This window comes from Artibeus jamaicensis, unplaced genomic scaffold (assembly GCF_021234435.1).
Source record: "Artibeus jamaicensis isolate MK-2021 breed Jamaican fruit bat unplaced genomic scaffold, CSHL_Jam_final contig_589, whole genome shotgun sequence".
In the NCBI taxonomy this organism is placed as follows: Eukaryota; Metazoa; Chordata; class Mammalia; order Chiroptera; family Phyllostomidae; genus Artibeus; species Artibeus jamaicensis.
Window position 1 is genome coordinate 219,816 of NW_026521896.1, and position 19,795 is coordinate 239,610.

At 51.0% G+C, this 19,795-nt stretch overlaps 1 protein-coding gene across 2 annotated transcripts; it reads right to left on the reverse strand.

Annotated features, from left to right (window-relative positions):
- Positions 1 to 618: 618 nt before the first annotated feature.
- On the reverse strand, positions 619 to 19,795 carry WTIP (WT1 interacting protein). Of its 2 annotated transcripts, XM_037137077.2 has the most exons (8): positions 18,746 to 19,789; positions 13,556 to 13,657; positions 6,893 to 6,960; positions 6,707 to 6,769; positions 6,412 to 6,542; positions 5,563 to 5,614; positions 4,803 to 4,871; positions 619 to 1,750 (listed from the first exon to the last, which is right to left on the reverse strand). In XM_037137077.2, exons 1-8 carry the CDS (start codon positions 19,413 to 19,415, stop codon positions 1,610 to 1,612), a joined length of 1,296 nt encoding a protein of 431 aa, XP_036992972.2. In that variant the 5' UTR covers positions 19,416 to 19,789; the 3' UTR covers positions 619 to 1,609. The 2 variants fall into 2 exon arrangements, with proteins under 2 accessions (XP_036992972.2, XP_053526532.1); XM_053670557.1 differs by lacking the exon at positions 13,556 to 13,657 and having other exon boundaries at positions 18,746 to 19,795.

Sequence of the window (19,795 nt, forward strand, 5' to 3'; positions counted from 1 at the left end):
AGCCAGAAACAGGCTCCCACTCCTGGGATCACCTCCTCCAAGAAACCACCCTGATCCTGCTGAAGTCCCCTTCTCCGGAGGCACACATATTTCCCACCCCCAGGAGCACCTACCTCCGCGTTTAAACACTATCTCCAATACTCCCAGTACTTGCTTCCTCGGCCCACCAGGGGGCCTCCGAGCTCCAGGCCTGAGCTCAGCTGAACCCCACTGGCACCACCTCTCCTCCCATTGGTCCCGAAGGGCGCTCCCCACAACGTCTGGTTCCCGAGATGGATGATCCTACAAGGAGAGCCCCTACATGTAACAGTGGGGGAAAGGGACGGCAAGAGCAGTAACCAAGAGACAGTGTTTCAGGTTCCCAAAGGAACAAATAGATTTAAGTCAGTATTCTGGGAAAAGCACACTGTGATTCACCATGATTTGGCCTCTTGCACACAAGCAACTCCAACAAAGGCTACCAGTGGGACGTCCAGGCTTTCCCGATGCTGATGTTGTCTTTGAAAGAAAAAAATTAATCTGCAGCTCTTCCAGCCGCACTTCATTAGGTCACCATTCGTAAGGCACCAACAAACAAACCCCCACGCTATTATTCTAAATCTGAAAGGCAGACACATATTCAGGATTTTAGAGGCATTTATACAAAAATAGTCAAACTACAATACTTTTACCACCTGAAAATATGACATACAAATGGGCATTTGTGAATTATAATTTTTCTAAAAGTAACAACGGTGGGCCAAGTTTTAGAAGAAAACTATATTCTTTTAAAGAAAATGAAAATATTCTCAAAGGTAAAACTTAATTTAAGTCAAATCACACGCGTTAGTCTTGGAGCCCGATACAGTGCTTTCCTGCAGCAGAGGTTCTCCGTCGCGGGAGCAGGGGCCCCTTCCTGGTCTCTCCTCGGAGACTTGTGATTGGGATCCCGAGAGTGAAGGAAGGTTCCTTTCCTGAGGCTGAAGGTTGGGGGGTGAGGTGGGAGAAAACTGGGGTGGGGTCGTGGCTGAAAACACCCACTGGAATCCAAGGAGCCAGATCCAGGTGACCACAATGGCCAAAGGCAAGCCTCCTTTGCAGGCCCCACACCCTCCTGTGACCCCAACCAAACAAGGCACACACTGGTGGGCAAGACACCTAAAGAGACACGCAGACATGCGCACCCTTATGCCAACCGCCGCCCGCCAGCCCGCACCCTGCCAGTTGGGCCCTCAGGGGCAGGAAACTGGCTCCACCCAGCATACCCTGCCCCTCTACACCCACAACGGTCAGGGTGCCTGCCCCTAAGGGGCTCATGGGGGTATTGTGGGAGGGAAGGGTTGTCTCAGAACAGAAAGGGGGGGAGTAGGGAGCGGCAGAGCCGAAAGGAAGCGGCTGGAGACGGCACAGACCGTGAATAAATAGTAGCTTTGCTGTGGGGCCGGCCCCTCGGACAGCAGCTTGGGGGCAATTGCGGGGGGGGTGACGGGGGGGGGGTCAGAGGCGGGGCAGCTGCTCCACCATGACACAAAGTTCCTACCTGACCCAACCTGGGTCACCCATCCCGCCTGCCCTCACACGCACTCACACACAAATACACAGTGCCCCAGGGTCAGGCTCCTGCCCCTGCTCAGAGCTCCGTGACGTGCACAGCAGGTGAGGGAAGTGGCCCTGGCCGGAGGCGCCGCAGGTGGCAGCGGCGGCACAGCAAGTGGCCCTCCAGCGGGTAGCAGCGGCGTCCATCTTCCCCGCTCAGCTGCAGCCCGCAGTCCTAGGAAAGAACACAGCCCAACCCGTGGGTGTAGGCAAGGGGAACAGACTCGGCACCTCAGGGTCCGGGGTGTGGACAGATCGACAGGGCTCTGTCCAGCCTTCAGGGGACTTGGGCTTTCCTCTTCCCAGGTGGGGATCAGGAGCTCAGTACAGGACACAGGAAACTGGGTGCCTCTTAGAGAGGGAGACGGTGACACAGCCTGCAGTCTCGGAGAGAGGCCTGGGCAGTGCATGGGGGCCGGGCATAAAAATGAGGTGACCCTGCTCTGGCCGCTGTGGCTCAGTGGATTGAGCACCGGCCTGCGACCCAAAGGGTCACTGGTTCCATTCCCTGTTGGAGCACGTGCCTGGGTTGCGGGCCAAGGGGCAAACCGTGGATGTTTCTCTCACACGTTGTTTCTCTACTCCTTTCTTCCCCCTTTCCACTCTCTCTAAAAATAAATAAAACCTTTTTTAAAAATGAGAAGATCCTAACAAAATGGATTACATCTCCCAGGGAGCACAGAAAACTGGAAGAGAGGACAAATGGCTTAAGCCATAGAGGCTCCAATATAAAGAAGAAATGAGATCTGAGCCAAGGAAATGTGAGGGGAAAATAAGTGAGGAAAACCAGAAATGGATGGTCCTTGGGGCATGGCAACAAGCCTGCAAGGGGCTGGTCGGCACTTGGAAAGCTGCTGAGACGTTAGGACCCTGACAACTGACAAGTGTCTCCTGCATCCTGCCATGTGGGGTCCCTGGTGATCTTGGGAAGGAGAGGCTGTCAATTGCCTGACCCCAGCGGCCTTGAGATCATGGAAGAGAAGAATTGAGAACACCAAGGAAACAAGGAGCTGTGCTTTTACTCCTGCATCTTGCCACTTTGCTAGTGTGGTGTATGTCATGGGCTCATTTTTTTAACAAGCCACGTGATTGGCATGTGACTGCTGTAAAACTACTGCCAGGAAGCGTGCAGGGCAGCAGTGGGAGATGTGCTGGCAGGGACAGTGGGACACCAGGCCAGACTGAAGAACGTTCCCCTTCATTTTGCCACTCACCCCAAGGAGGCCCCCTTGGTCACGCTCCCACCGCACACAGGACCCAACTCCTGCCTTGAAGCTGTGATATTTGCTACCCACAGGCCCTGTGACTAACACCCACCCCACCCTCCAGAAGTGATGGAGCTGGGGGCTGCTGCAGCAGAGCCTCATGTTCTAAGCCACTCATGTGTCCAGTGTCCTCCCTGTCCTGCCACAGCTTCCCGATGGCCCTGCTACTAACTACTGCACATCAGAGGGGACAAAAAGGGACTTAGAGACCCTAGTTCCCATCCGAGGGTCTCACAGTCCCCAGGCTCTGGGTGTGACCCACCCACTGCTTGACTTGCTCCTGGACTCCTGTGACCAACCTTACCCTAAGGACTGTGCTTAGTGATCCCAGAGAGACACCACAGTCTCCACGACAGCAGAACAGGATGCCATTACTGGGAGCAGGGGAACATGACCCTCTGCAGGCCAGGATCCGCCTTCTCTGTTCCCCCAGCAGGGTTCCTGTTACCACTGGACCACGTGCCCCACCTGGGCAACCTGGTTCCACGTGGACCTTTGATGACTGAAGGTTTCTCACTCCCGGTCCGTGGGCTCTGAAACCAAACTGCTCTCCTAGGTTTTTCTCCTACCTCCTCATTCACCCATTCTTGGCCTCCCCGTATATTGCTCTGCCTCCACACATCCCTCCCAAAGATACCACTCCCTGGACCATTCTGAACCCCACTCCTTCCACCACAGCTCTCCCGGGAAGACCTGCCACTCCCCTCGCTTCAGCAGCCATCTACCAACCCAGGCTGGGGCTCCTGCTTCAGGCCACCACAGTAACAAGGACTAGACTTCCCATCCTACCTTTAACGATGAAAAGCCAGGCAAAATATATCAAACACTGGATTCTCAGACCCCAGACCACAGGCAAAGCAGGTCAGTGATCTCTGAGAGAAGGGAACAACTAACTGCTCCAAGTTAGACCAGGAGAGATTTTCCAGACTGCCCAAAGAGGGCACACTGGTCTTCTTGAATTGAGATCTCAGGGAGGCCAAGGCTATAGAAACCACAGGGCAGAGGATCATAAAGAAAAGTTATATATACCAATGACTCCCATGTACTTGTCTCTGGAGTCAGAGTCTGAACCCCAGTCCATCTAGCTGCCACCCGGACGCCTCTACTCAGATGTCACCAGCTGCCAAAAATAAGAGCATCTTATTCCCCCCTGTTGCCCTCACCTTTCTCCTGGGGTCCTCATGGATACCTCCCAACCCCCAAACTCCCACATCCAGTCACTGACCAAATTCAGTTATTTTTATTACCTAACAATCACTCAACTCGATTTACTTCCCTGAGTCCAGGACCAGCCTCCTCAGGGAACCCAAGCTGCCTGCCCCTCTTCCTCCATTCATTCTCTGCACTGTGCTGAACCCTTTCTAAAACCCAAATGCCATCGTGTCACCTTGTTTATCATTCTCCATTGCCCTCAGGTTAAGTCCACATTCCTTAGCTCATGTGGCTTTTTGTCCACAGCTCCTGCCAACTTCTCCAATGAAACCAAACACCACGCCCATCTTCACACCTAAGCACGTTCTGCTTCACCTGCCTGAAAATGCCCTTCTCACTGCCTCCTTGGCTACCTCTAGTTCATCTTTCAGATCTTAGCTTCAGTGTTACCTCCTCCAGAAAGCCCTCCATGATTTTCCAAGGCCTTCTGTGTGCACTGAAAACCCCCTATGAAGCAATAATGATCTGTGTAGATAATGCCTGAAGACTCGGCTCTCCCATGGGAGTAGGACTATATTCTATGTGATCTACAGTACCCCCCGCACTGTAAATCACTAGTAAATATGTGACTGAATAGCAAACAGGCTGAGAGAATGTAACTTGGGGACAGGGCTCACGGTGGGTGGGGAGGACAGGCGGAATGGGTGAGAAACCATGAGGAAGAGATGGGCCCACAGAACACCTGGAGGGGGACCCATGTGAAGGGACACTGCCCCAGCCTCTCGCCTTCCAGGGGCAGGGCAGGCTCACCTCGCAGTGGTAACACTCCACGTGGTAGTCTCTGTCCATAGACACCACTCGGATAGTTGTCTCACAGCCCTGGAGGAAGAGATGGGGTTCACACACAATAAGCTGGGGCGAGAGGTGAATTGTGTGGGGGGCACAAAGCTACACCTTGTGCTGGTCCCGGTGGGTGTGCACTCCTGCCCCTGTCAGCACTGACACCTGGGTTTCTGTGCGGCCAGAACGGCACCAGCAGATGCACGGGAACGGATGTGCCTGTGCCCAAGGCTGCAGCCACAAGTGCATACACACCCACGAGAGCCATCACGTGGGTGTAAACGTGTGGGTACGTATTCTTTTCAGTTCTTTGGAGTCAGGAGACCACTGCCAACCCTGCTTCCCCAGCTTGGGGCAGAACCAGCATATGTGGAAGACCCAGTACCTCGGAGGGCTGCCCTTCCCGAGGATGTCCCCTGCACGGACCGTCCCCTCATCTCCCTGGTTCCCCCACCGCCTCCGCCTGCAGAGATACCAGACCCAGGAGCAGTTCCTCCATCCATGGGCAAAGGAGCTGAGGGCAGCCAAGCAGCAGGGGCCACCATGTCCCTCTAACTCATGCAGGGACCCAGCACTCTGCATACACACCCTTTGGCCCTGAGGGATACGGGGCAGGAGCATCTGCTCAGCCCTCCCACAGGAGCCCAAGGACTAGGGCTGATCCAGGCAGGACCAGGCAGGGACTGGGCTGGGCCAGGTGCCTCGTCATCACCTGGTGAGTGGTTCCTACCTGCGCAGGGAGGATAGGACGAGCACAGGAGGCACATTTTGGTGCAAAAACCCTAGAACAATAAAGAAAACCAGAAGTGACCAGCTGAGTGATCAGAGGTCAAGGGCACAGGGCAGGCCCACCCCCAGGACAGCACCCAAGCGTCAGGCCCCCTTTCCTTCTGTGGACACACTGGGGTGGGGGCCACTTCTGCCATGCTTTCCTGGCACTGGCCTTTTATCTGGCTCTCCAAGTCACCTCCACTTGATCACCTCCACCAGGATGGCTTCAGGTTCCACTCAACCTTCTTCCTCACACTTTCTGCAAGATCTCTGCCCACTAATGTCCAAGTTTAGGGTGTCCTCCAACTGAGATGCCTGCAAAGCCTGACTCCATGCTGTGTACCAAGGACCTATGCCAGGTACCAACCCCATCCGAGGAAGCAACATAGGACCAGAGCTGCAGGGGCTGAGCCTGGAGTCACAGCAAGGGAGAACGGAGTGGCTGCTCACATGGGGACCATACGGGCAGGAAAAAGACCCCAACCCTCCATACCAGGCAGAAGAGGCCTGGCCTGACCCTCAGAGCAGATGTATGAATGCTAGGTAAGGCAGTAAGGGAAGTCCCTACCACCAGGAGCGGGGAGCATGCAGGCAAAGGTGGCAAAGAGCAATGAGATGGGTGGTGGCTGACCCACCTGAGATAGGGGGCTCAAGACAGAGATCTGTGCCTTGACCCACCCGATGAGCACACAAGGAGAGGCCGGAAGTGAGCAGGTCAAGAACGAGAACACAGTCCAGCCAGGAACTGTTTCCAGGGAAGGCTGAAGAAATGGCGGGAGTTACACCTGCGCCATGCACGGCTACTCACGAGTGATAGTCTCTGACACAGTAGATGTTGTTCTCCACGTCCACAGTGAAGGGCACCCCGTCCAGGCACTCGTTGCACACAGAGCACCTGAAGCAGCCTGGGTGATAGGACTTCCCAAGGGCCTGGAGGATCTGGGGGTGAGAGACCCTGAAGGGTCAGTGTGGGTGGAAGGCTCCTCACAGCCCCGGAACAGGCTCTGGCTCCAAGCCCCTGGCAGGTTTGAACAGGTAAAAAGGGTGGGGGCGTGAGTTTGCCCATGCCAGAGAGGCCCCAGGAGGCCAGGGGAGGTTCTCACCATCTCCATGATGAGGTGTCCGCACACACTGCACTTGTCAGCCGTCTGCTGGAACCCGGAGTACTGGCAGGAGACACAGGGTCCAGGAGGTTACGTGACAAAGGGGCACTCACTGCCCAGCCAGCAGCTGGCTTCTGGCCTCAGGTGTGCATGGGAATCCAGAGGGCCCCTGCCCCTTTGACTCACCAGGAAGTCCTCCTGGCAGTACACTTTCTCCCCCACATTGTAGAAGGCCTTCCCACGAAGTCGTCTCCCTGCAAGGACAAGGGTTGAGAGGGGTCCCTGGGCTGCTGGAAACCAAAGATGGGTCCCTACTGCCACTTCTCAGCACCCTCCTCCAGCAGATGAGACGTGGGTTAGGGACAATTTTTTTAATTTCCCTTTAATGCTATCTTATTATACTAATTTTTTTAATTTACTTTTCAACTACAATTGACATTCAATACTCGTTTCAGGTGTACAACACAGTGATTAAACATTTAAATGACCTATAAAGCCATCCCCCCAGTAAGTACAGTGCCATCTGACACCATACAATATCACTGACTACATTCCCTAAGCTGTGCTTTACATCCCTGACTCTTTTGTCCTTCTTAACCCCTGCATCTTCTCCACCCAGCCTTCCAAACCCCCTCCCACAGGGCAACCAGCAGTCTGTTGTCTGTGTTGATGGGTCTGTTTCTGTTTTGTTTGTTCTTTTTTATTTTAATACTCCACATATAAGTGAGATCACATGTTGTCTTTTCTGGTTTATTTCACTTGGTATAATACCCTCCAGATCCACCCATGTTGTCACAAATGTTAAGATTTCATTCTTTTCATGGCCAAGTGTTTTCTTGTATATGTGTACCACAGCTTCTTTATCCACTCATCTATTGATGGGCACTTGGGCTGCTGAGTATCTTGGCTACTGCAGATAATGCTGCATATAAAATGACCACAGGGATGCACGTATCTCATCGAATTAGTGTTTTGGGGTTCTATGGATAAATACCCAGAAGTGGAGTCACTAGTTCATAAGGCAGTTCTACTTTTAATTTTTTGAGGTAACTCCACACTGCCTTCCACAGTCGCTGCGCCAACCTGCACTCCCACCAACAGTGCATGAGGGTTCCCTTCCCTCCACATCCCCACCGGCACTGGTGTGTTGATTTACTGATGGTGGCCATTCTGGCAGGTGTAAGGTGGTATCTCACTGTGGTGTTAATTGGCACTTTCCTGATTATTAGCGCTGTTGAGCATCTTTTCATGTAGCAATTAATAAAAATTAAATAGAACATGTTGTCAGCAGAACTATTGTGAGAGGTTGCCAAATATTTGAGAAATTTATTTCTAATGTATACTGATGTTCTAATTTTTTTTAGACAATAAGATCCTAGATTTTATTTTTTTAAGATTTTATTTATTTACCTTTAGAGGGGAAGGGAAGGAGAGAGGGAGAGAACCATCAATGTATGGTTGCCTTTCGTGCATCCTCTGCTGGGAACTGGCCTGCAGGGAACCGGCCTGCAACCCAGACATGTGCCCTGACCGAATCGAACCGCGATCGTGTGGTTCTCAGGCCCGCGCTCAATCCACTGAGCTACACCAGCCAGGGCTGATGTTCTAATTTTTTAAAAAATCACATGTACTTCAGTTAAACTGACAGCACTTTTTAGAATGAATTTCCTTATTCCGTGAACACCAGAAATACAGCTCTGACTAGGTGAAGGAGCCTAACAGGAGAGAGGCGTCCTCGTCAAAGCAGCAGCCCCAGCAGCTGCAAGGAGCATCCCCATGAGAGTCGGGAGAAGACGCAGCACCTGACCAACAACATGAGGGCGCCTCCTTCACCTGATGAGGGGCATCCAAGCAAACCCATGGCTCACACAAGGCACGATGGTGAAACCATAAACGCTTCTCCACTTAGGGTTCACCACTGGGCACACATGGTGCAAAATAACACAGGGAAGTATTTTTTTAATTAGGAAGGAAAAGTAAGACTATTTTTTAAAGATTCTATTTACTTATTTGTAAAGAGGGAAAGGCAGGAATAAAGAGATAGAGAGAAACATCAATATGTGGTTGCCTCTTGCACACCCCCACAACTGGGGACCTGGCCTACCACCCAGGCATGTGCCCTGACTGGGAATCGAACCAGTGACCCTTTGGTTTGCAGGCTGGTGCTCAAACCACTAAGCCACACCAGCCAGGGCAAGTAATACTATTTTTAAGCACAGATGACATGATTGTGTTTTGTAGAAAATTATAAGGAGTCTACAAAAATACTACTAGAACTAATAAGTGAGTTTACCAAGGTGGTAGAATAGGTGGACAACATATAAAAACTCACCATATTTTTATATGCTAGCAACAAATGATTGGAAAATGAACTTATAATTTTTTAAACTGCCCTTATAATAGTATCCAAAAAATCTGTAAGTACTAAGGGATAAACTTAATGAAAGACATGTCTGACCTCACTCTGAAAAACCAAACTTTGCTGGGAGGAACTGTAAAAGACCTATATAAACAGAGAAGACCACTGCCGTAGAACAGCTCTCCGCTGGATCTCTCAGTTCTGCGCATCTTACAAACCAAGGGCTGGCAGCTTTCATTCTGCATTATCTTTCCACAGACATCTGTGGAGTAAACTGCTTAGAAGGCAGAGATAACATCTTCCTCCGAAGCAGACTGCCCTCACAGGTTTGTTTGCTCTCCAGTATAACAAAGATGTCTTCCTAAAGGACGAGGGTCAGAGAGCTTTGCTGGCAGCCCTTTATAAAATACTGGCATTCCCGAAGCTCAGGGATGCTCAGCCCTGACACACACCCACTGCGTATCCAGCATCCACGGAGGCCACTCTGTGCCACCCCAGTGGAACTCGAGAGGGCAGGCATGATACCAACAGGGTGCACATGCAGCCTGCGGTGCTGAGTCTCTGCCTGGTCGGCTCACATCTTCAGTCAGCGTCTGCAAAACGGTAGCCGCTGACCTGTCACAGACCCTGCACAGTTCCGACAACCATCTTCATGGCTTCAAATGTGCTGGTACCAATTCTCCTCAAACTGACCTATACATTCAATGCTGCTCAATCAGAATGCCAGCACTCATTGTGTGTGTGTGTGTGTGTGTGTGTGTGTGTGTGCATGTGTGTGTATGTAAACTGACATGCCAATTTTGAAATTTATATACAAATATAAAGAACAGCCCTGGCTGGTATGGCTCAATGGACTGAGTGCCGGCCTGCATACCAAAGGGTTGCTGGTTCAATTCCTAGTCGGGGTACATGCCTGGGTTGCGGGCCAGGTCCCCAGCTGTGGGGGCATGTGAGAGGCAACCAAACATGACATTTTTCTCTGTCTCTTTCTTCCTCCCTTCCCCTCTCTCTGGAAATAAATAAAATCTTAAAAAAAACACACACACAGAGAATAACTAAAATAATCTTGAAAAAAATCAAAGAAATGTAAAGACTTACACTGCCTCCTATTTTAAGATTTACAGTAATCAAGATAGTGTAATAATATTGGGATGAGGACAGACAAAAAAGATCACTGGAACAGAACCCATAAATATTTCAACAAACACACAAGTGGGAAAGCAAAATCTTTTTAGCACCTAGTACTGAAACAACTGAATAGTCACGTGGGAAGAAAATAAAATTCAGCCCTGATCAACGTGGCTCATCTGGCTGGGCGTCAGCCTGCAAAGCAAAAAGTCACAGGTTCAATTCCTGGTCAGGACACATACCTGGGTTGCAAATTTAATCCCCAATAAGGGCACATACAAGAAGCAACCGATGAACATTTCTCTCTCACATCAATGTTTCTCTCTCTCTTTCTCCCTGCCCCATCCCCTCTCTCTAAAATAATAATAATAATAAAACATTGAATTTCATACTTCATACCATACATAAAAATTAATGTGAAATGGGTTATCAACCTAAACGTAAAAATGAGAAACCTAAAGCTTCTAGAAGAAAATACAGGAAACTATCTTCATGACTTAAAGGGAGACAAAAAAATTTAAATCATAAAAAATAGTAACTATAAAACAACAAGAACACTGACAAACTGGATTTCATCAAAATGTAAAATCTGGTTTAAAATAAATTTAAAATATTTTTAAATCACACTAGGAAAAAATACAAAACACACATGAAAACAACTTGTACTCAGAAGATACATATTTTTTCCTACAACAGTAAGAACAAATAACTCCCAATTTAAAAACTGAAGACTTGAACAGACTGCACAAAAGATGATACAAATGACCAAGAAGCAGACAAAAAGATGCTCAACTTCATTAGTTCTCAGGGAAATACAAATAAAAATCACAAGGAGATACTGTGCCATATCTATTTAGAATGGCTAAAACTGAAAAGACTAAAATACCAACTGCTGGCTGACACATAGACTAACCCAACTTTCTCATATTTTCTAGTAGGAGTATAAAATGGTACAAGCCCTTTGGAAATAGTCTGCCAGTTTCTTATGAAGTTAAACATACACTTAGCCCATGACCCAGAAATTCCACTTCTTGTAACTTACCCAAGAGAAATGAAAACATTTGTCCACAAATGACCGGCACAAGAATGTTTATAGCACAATCTAGTATCTAGCAAGAGTCAAATGGATAAATTAATTGTGATATATAAATGTGGTGTATTCATACAATAGACTCCTACTGAGCTACAAAAAAGGAGTGAGCTACAACTCCTTGAGTCTATGCAGTAACATGGACAAAAAAAATTGATATGCTTAGCAAAAAAAAAATCAACCACAAAATAGTACATACTATATGCTGGTATTTTTATAAAGTTCTAGGACTGACAAAACTAACCTATGGTGGGGGAAACGACACTGTTTATGTGGACTGACTAGGGAGTATACAGAGTAATTACAAAGGGCAAGAGAGAAGTTTCCAGGGTGTTTAAAATTTTCAATCTCTGGCTGGTGTGGCTCAGTTTGTATGAGGGTCATCCTGTGCACTGAAAGGCTGTGGGTTCAATTTCTGGTCAGAGCACATACCGAGGTTGCAGGTTCGATCCCCAGTCGGGGCATATACAGGAGGCAACCAATCGATGTTTCTTTGTCTCTCTCTCTCTCTGTCTCTCTCTCCATCCTTCCCTCTCTTCCTCCCTCCCTCTCCCCACCCTTTCTTCTCTCCCTAAAAGCAATGAAAAAATGTCCTTGGGAAAGATTTAAAAAAATTTTTCTATATCTTTGTTAGGGTTACATAAAAATAGATACACTTATCCAAATCGTTTTACCATATACTTAGATCTGTTTGCTGTACTATATATAAATTGCACTCAATTAAAAACAAAGATAAACCTAGAACATCTTGTGCCAGAGTAAAGAAGTGCTCAAAGAATGATGGGAACACATCGAAGGGCACAGAAGCCAATTGGAAGGGACTTCCTCTGGCCAAGTTTGAGAAAATTTGCACATGAAAAAGAATGACTCTATTGCAGTATATTGCATGAATTAAAGTCCATGAGTATATAAGAATAGTCATAAAAGTAAAAAAATACATTCTCCCCCATTCAAGTTTAAAACTTTCTGTTACAGAAAGCTTTCAAACATTCCCTAGGAAAATGAACCTTCAATACAGACCTCAACGAACTCCCTCAGGTATCCTGCCAAAGTTACAAAACACACGTGACAAAACAAGGCATCATGACCAAGAGTAAACAGTAAACCAGAGAAGTAGGGTTTGAGAAGACATCAGAGACTGGGAATATTAGACACAGAATACAGAGTATGTGTCTTTAATATGCTTACAAAGTAACTACTAACATCTAAAACATGAGACTACAAAGATTGTAATGTCCTCAGGGAGAGGACATTAAAAGAAATAACTATCAACAAAGATTAATTGGACTTCATTAAAGATGTCTTTTCATCCAAAGACTTCATTTTGAAAGTAATGAAGCAAAAATCAGTTAGGAAGAATTTACAGCCCTGGCTGGTGTGGCTCAGTGAATTGAGTGCTGGTCTGCAAACAAAAAGGTCTTCAGTTCAATTCCCAGTCAGGGCACATGCCTGGGTTTTGGGCAGGGCCCCAGTGGGGGGCACCTAAGAGGCAACCACACATTGATGTTTTTCTCCCTCTCTTTCTCCCTCCCTTCCCCTCTCTGAAGATAAATAAATAAAATCTTTAAAATAAAATAAAGTAAATAAGAATTTACAATACATATATCCAACAAAGAACTTTATCCAAGATATGTGAAGAATTCCTACAATAATGGAAAAATAAGTGTTTTTCTGCTATAGGAAAAACGCTTCTCAGAATGATATGATTTAACACTGGGCCTGTACTATACTTTAATAAAATAAAATATTAAATGTTTAGTGTAAATGAATGAAAGATGTCTGCTTTGGGGCAAAGCCTGAAAGGACAGCAGGAAAATCAAGAGTGGATATATGCTAGTTGGGTTATAGTTACTTTTCTCTTTTTGTAACTTTGTCTAGATTCAATTACAACATTTATAGTTTATACTGTGTGCAAAATTCACACAAAAAAGAATTTCATGGAAAAGAAATATCAGTCCCATACCCAGGCAGAAAGAAGGCACAGCACCTAGGCAGCCAGGAGCCATCAGTACCCTGAACAGCAGTAAGGCTTCAAAGCCCTGGCCCAGAGAGGGAGACGGAGCCTTTCTCTACTGCCAGCAAAAGGCTCCTCCCTGGCCCCACACATCTTCCCAGGGCTTTGGGCCTCTCAAACAGGCCAGGCCCAGAGAGAAAGGGGCCACAACTTAGCCTCCTCCACGCTCAGCCTAGGTCAGATCTGGAAGTCCATCTACTTGGAACTTAGGTACAAGGCAGTTCATGGTGCCAAAGGGGCCACAAAAAGGTTACCTACCACAGGAGTCACACGTGAAGCAGTCGGTGTGATATAGGCTCCCCATTGCCTGGCACGCTTGCCTTGCTCCATAGATGCCAAGCCCACACTTGATGCAAATGCCTATGGGTGGGAGAGGCAGGAGAGAGCAGTGGTCAGCATCATGAACGTGGGGGTGGAGAGACACGCATCCAACTCCCAGTCCTAATGCTGCCCATGCACCTGACCTTGGGCAAGTGAACTTCTCTAGGCCTCCAGCACGCAGTTACTAATGTCTAACACAGGACAATAAGGGTACCCACTACGTAGGGTTTGTTGCTGTTGTTGTTTAGCAAAGTGCCCAGCAGAGTCATCCTCATGATCAAAATCATTATGACTGTTTTTACCTAGAAAGTCATTCTGAACCCCTTCCCTCATGACCTGCTCTTAGACTAAGGAAAACTCCTTTCTTCTGTCTATGACCCAGAAGGACGGAAGACCACACAGGCACAGACAGGGCAGAGCCACTGACCTGTCCCAGCCACACTGTTCTCATCTGTACCCTACGGTTCATTTACTGTCTTGTTAGTCAGCATATCAACAGCCATGGCCTGCCACACGTCCTCTGCACACTTAGGTGCAGGAGAGTCTACAACGCATCAATCAAGTCCCCGCCCTCAGGGGCCTGTATTCCAGTGGAAGGAGACAGAAAACACATAGCACCTCAGGAGGAAGCAAGTGCTATGGAGGAAAATGAAGCTGATTAAAAACATGTCTGAGTATGTGATTTTTAAGTAATGCATCTGGGATTGCTAGGTGGAATCAGTGACCACCCCTGGTAGCACAGGCTGGGGTGCCCAGCAGACAGGGGAGGAGGGGTGGTAAGAAGAGGCGTAACAAGGAATGCCACAGCAAAATTTGGCACTGGCCCTAGAGGACTCCCTGACCAGTGCTCCTGGATACCCAGACCATAAGTGGCCACGTCACACATCAGAAATGCCCTTCTCAGAGCTACCCAGGAGTCCCAGGCCCCAAGGGCACGAAGATGCACTCCACCTGCCTGCTGGACCCGAATCTGGCTGCTCCAGCTCCAGGGCCGGCCCCCTCACTCTCTCCATAACATTTAACCGCGGCTGAGCCTCTTCCATCTTAAAGAGCCCCTCTCTCCATTAGCCACCCCATTTCCCTCCTTCCCTCAGTCAGGAAAGCAAGCATAGTCCACACTCAGTCATCTCCTAACTGCAATTCCATGACTTGCCATTTAATATTGCCACAAGGGGACCTCTCCTCTTTGGTTTCCAGGACATGACCCGCACCTGGTTCCTCACCCTTCCAAGATTTTCTCCCACTCTGTTGTGAGTCACCCATGACTATTCTCCCAGGGCTTGGGAGGACCAGTTCATTCACTGTCAAACTAGGGAGGAAGGTAAAGGTGACTGATGGTGACCCAGGTGAATGGAGAAGAGAGCCATGACCGCCAGAAGTTGCAGCCATGCCTCAGCTGCGCTAACAACTGCAGGGGTGTCAAACTCTTTTTCACCAGGGGCCACATCAGCCTTGCCGTTGTCTTCAAAGGGCCAAATGTAATTTTAGGACTGTATAAATGTAACTACTCTTTAGCTAGGGGCAAGGAGCTTGGCACTGCCACTGGGTAGAAACAAGGTGCCAGGCCGGATAAAACAAAGCAGACAACCGATTGGGCCTGAGGGCCTTGTGTCCGCCACCTCTGAGCTACAGGGTATGAATGTAGGCCCAGCACTGCTAAAGATTCTAATTTTTCAAGAAAAGTTAGATACCTAGATTTGTATGTGAAATCTTTCCATACTGAAGTTCATCACTAACTTAAATGTTTTGAAAAGGCAGAATCCAAACACACCATGTCTGTAGGTCTCCCTGGGCAGTCCCAGCCCCTCTCAACTGCTACCTGCAGAGGGCTCTGCCAGCCCGGACCTCTCTCTCCTGAGTCACTCCTCCACCTCCTCCACCTCCTACAGGGCCCCCAGACCTCTCCAGGGTCCCCTGGGAGCCTTCTCGTGCCTCTGGACTCCTGCTCAGGAAATGGCTCTTTTGCGTAGCTAGGTTTTAGGGAGTGGCCAGGTCCACCTCTCACCTCCAACTCTGAATCTGGACTCCTGTTTCCTTATCTTGACTCCGTTCCCTCCCCACACTCTCGCTAGCCTGACTGACTGATCATTACCAATTCTTATCCCAATGGTTACTTCAATAGCCTCCTCATGGTGCCCCAGCCTGGCCCCCAATAACGCATACCCAAAACTGCAGCCAGACTTATCTTTCTAAAATGAAAACAATCCACTCTCACGCCTCCACTCCCGCCTTTCTATTTTGAAAGCCTAACCTAGTCACTTCTCTAAGTTACCGGACTGTGTGGTGAAAAAGAGAAGAGAGCAGTCCGTTGCCTGTGGGACCCAGGACAGGAGGACCGGCTATGCCCTCGCACCATTAGGTTTTTGGTTCTCTTTGATGTTTCCCTAAAAATGTGCCTGTGTCACTTTGACAAAAATACACTGAAGAAGGAAAATGAGAAGCAAGAGGCACTTCAGAAATTCAGGGGGCAGAGCGTTTCAAGGAGAGCTGACTCCAGCTGGGGGATGTAGCCATGAGGGCTAGAACAGCAAGGCCGGGCAAACACCCGCTGGGGCAGGGGCAGCACCAGGGTCCTGTGCAAGAGCTGGGGCAGCCGGGGAGGGGAGACCAGAGGCAGATAAGCAAAGGCGATGCCCACCAGACACCTGATGAGAAGATGGATGAAAGGGCCAAGGAGACCTTGTGGCCATGCAGCTTTAAGGCGTTTTTTGTGGGTTTTCTTTTTTTAACGGAAGATCCTTGTACATACTTATAACCAAAGGACAAGGGCAGTGGAAAGAGGGAAGCTGAAGGTAGGGTTGGGGACAGAAGGACCCTTGTCCTCAGATCTGGATGTGGACTTAAGAACCCATGGGGAAAAGAACAGGAAGCCACTGGGCAAGACAGCTGTTGACCTCAACTTTCTCAGACAAGTAGAAAAGGCAGGGCTGGAGGACAGAGGAATGTTGCTGAAGGAACACAAGAGGGAACTGACCAAGGCTTAGGGTGGTAGATGGCACCCAGAAGAACAGAAGACCATCACCCTGGCCCCTGGTGTGCGGCAGAACTAGGGGCTGCAGCACTGACTTGGGGCCAAGTTCCACAGGGCAGACAGCAATGAGAGGAATCACAGGTACGAGTGAGACAGAGGCCACGGTCAGAACTGTAGACTGCATAAGGGCAACAAAAACAGAGTATGGCTCTGGGACTCAGTGGCTGAGGACAGGGCAGACAGGTCACCAAACTTAAAGAGGTTCTGGAAACCTGAGGCTGCTGGCTGGCTAATGACAATGGAACTTGGTGAGAAGCAATGGGAAAGTTCCCGAGACATGGATGAATGGCAGAGGGAGCAGGAAGTCAGCTGGTGCCAGAGTCAAGGAGAGGAAGGAATGGCACAGAGAGGAAGATGCCCACCCTGAGATGAAGTTTACTACACATCACTTGGACTCAGGTTACCTGCAGACCTTCTTGTGTAAAATGCTGTATTTTTCAGGTTGAATCACATGAAATTGCCACTTTTATAGTTCCAAACCATCAAATATCAGCAGTAAAATGTCAGCCATTCAAGCAAATACTTGCCTGTATTTTTAAAATCAGAAAACTGTTACCTAAATCTGGCTTCTCTTGAAAACAAAGGTCTATCATCACTCACCTCCCCTTCCCACTGCTTCAATGGGCTGGAACCAGGCAGCAGCTCCCTTGACTACAAAGGCTGACCCACTCCCTCCCCACTGTGGTCTTGTGCCTTGAGCCCCTTCACTTCTCCCATTATCTGCCTGGGTCTGGCCACTTAATCTTCACACAAAGATTCATTTGGAGCTGCGCAGACCCACAGAACACACCCCCAGCAGGTTCTGCAGTAGGTAGGGGCAGGAAAATGAACAGCCTTTTGTGTGCGGAGCAATGAAAAGTCTTTCTCTTCAGAAGACAGTGTTTGCTCCTGCACCAGGCAGGCACAAGAGGCAGCAGCTCTCTAACTCATCACCCTGCTCCCAGGCCAGGCCACAGCAGTCACACCAGACATTCTCACCCTATCGCTCCCAGATGAGCCTGAAACCCTTCTGCATCTCCCCTTCCGAAAGCAGGCCCACACACTCCCTTGACCCCCTGGTCCCTCCTGGGCTGCAACCCCGGAGAATGTGGTGGGACAATCCACATCCTGCCTCCTTTTGCCCACATTATTTCCTCTGAAATGCCCCCATCTGACCTGTCACATACAGCCTCCTCCCCCCTCACGGTCCAGTTCAGGGCGTCCTGAGCTGCTAGGAGGAATGAATGCGTGAAACCCAGCCACGGACTCAGTCCCTGGCCAGGATAACCACCAGCCAGCTCTGCCCCCACCCCAAAACTGGGTTCCTCCGCTTTCCTACTTATCAGTGAGGGAGGGAGGGAAACCCCCTCCCCAGACCTCTTCTAGGAACCTCAAGCTTTAAGAGTCCTAAGAATTGTCCAAAGGTCTAAGGGAGATCAGTGCGGGCCAGGCTCAGACTGGAAAAATGAGACTGTCACAAACCAGTGATCTTTGCAAATGCTGTCAAGCAGGATTCCCTTTGGAAACATCCCATATACAAAGCGCAGCCCGTAGAGAGGAAAGCCCAGCGTGACAGGCTTGGTCCCCCTCCCTTCCCCTTCCCCTCCCCCTAATGCTGGACTCTTCCTCCCTCACCACTCTACTTCCAACAGCTACCGTCTCACGTCAGACCAGGCAGGGCCTCAGGTCAGGCGGGGTCTGCTGGTACCTGAACCACTCCACCACCCGGTCTCCAAAACCTATACTGCTGGCGTGGGGGGAACAGCAAGAGGGCTGGGGCCCTACACAGTTTAGGCCAATCCTGGTCACAAATCATCAAGCAGGATGAACAGAGGGGAGAGCCAAGGATTAAGAAAAAATAAACGGAAATGGCTTGCTCAGCCTATTAACATGACTTTTTCTCCCAGTTAGGATAAGGGCTTCAACTCATTTCCTCAGAACCCCTCTCCCGCCGCACGATCTAGAGAAGAGGCCGGCGATTCACCCTTACACACCCACGGAACACGCCGCCGGATCCCCCTCCTCATCCCAGCCCCTCGACAGCGCCAGCCGCGGGCCACCCAAGCCTGTCCTCCGCCGATGCGGCCGCCACTCCGCCGCCGTCAGGACCCGCTCACCGAAGTAGTCCCGCGCCGTTCGCGCTTCCAGCGCCCGCTCCAGCTCTCGCGTCAACGCCTCCAGCCGCCGCTCCGCCGCGCTCGGGCCGGCCTCCCGGCCCAGGGACAGCGGGAGCGAAGGCAGAGGGAAGGCGGCCGGCCCCGCAGGCTCCGGGGAGCGAGTCGGCGCGGGACCGGCGCCGGGCAGGAGCGCGTCGCCGTAGGCGCCGGCCGAGCCGCGGGAGCCCAGACTGGATACGCTGGAGCGGGCGCTGCCCACCGACGGCGGTCCGGGGCCGGGACGCGGGTCCGAGCTGCCGGAGCGTGGACTGCCGTGGCGCTGGTCGTAGCCCAGGCTGATGCCGCTGGAGCGGGCGCTGCCGCCGCCGCCGCCGCCGTCAGAGCCCGCCAGGCTGGCCCGCGGGCTGCCCGCCGGCTGCGCGCTCAGCTCGGGGGCCCCGGCGCGCCGCGGGCCGCGCTCCCCACGACTCGGTCCGTCCACTCCGGCCTCGGGGCCGCCGGCGCCGCCCTTCCCTCGGCGGCCCAGCACCGGCGCCACCTCCTCTCCAGGCCCCGGCCGCGGCCCTTGCCGACCCCGACCCGGAGAGTCACCGCCTGGCTGCAGGTCCCGCAGGGCCAGCCCGGCCAGAAGCAGAGCCGCCTCGTCTGCGGCCGCCCGGGAGCGCTGCATGGCCCGGCCCGCCGGCCCCCGCAGGTCACCTCCGCCTCGGCTTCCCGCCGCCGCTCCGGCTGCGCCGCTGCATCGTCCGCCCGAACCCGGAGCCCGCCCCGGGACCCCTAGGCGCGGGGCGGGGCCGGCGCCGGGCCGGGGTCGCTCCGCTGGCCACGCAGTCCGGGGGCCGCTGCGCTCCGTTCACTGGCGCGCGAAGCGGAGGAATGTGCGCTCTGAGGCTCCGGGCCGCGCCCCCTCCTCCCGCGGCCGCGCGGGGGCGGAGGGACTCCTTTGTGGGAGCAGGAATGCGAGGAAGGAGACGGCGCTGCGGCCTCTGGAATGTGGGGGAGTGGCGGTGGCTGCCGCCGCGGTGCCCGGAGAGTGGAGGGGCGCGGAGG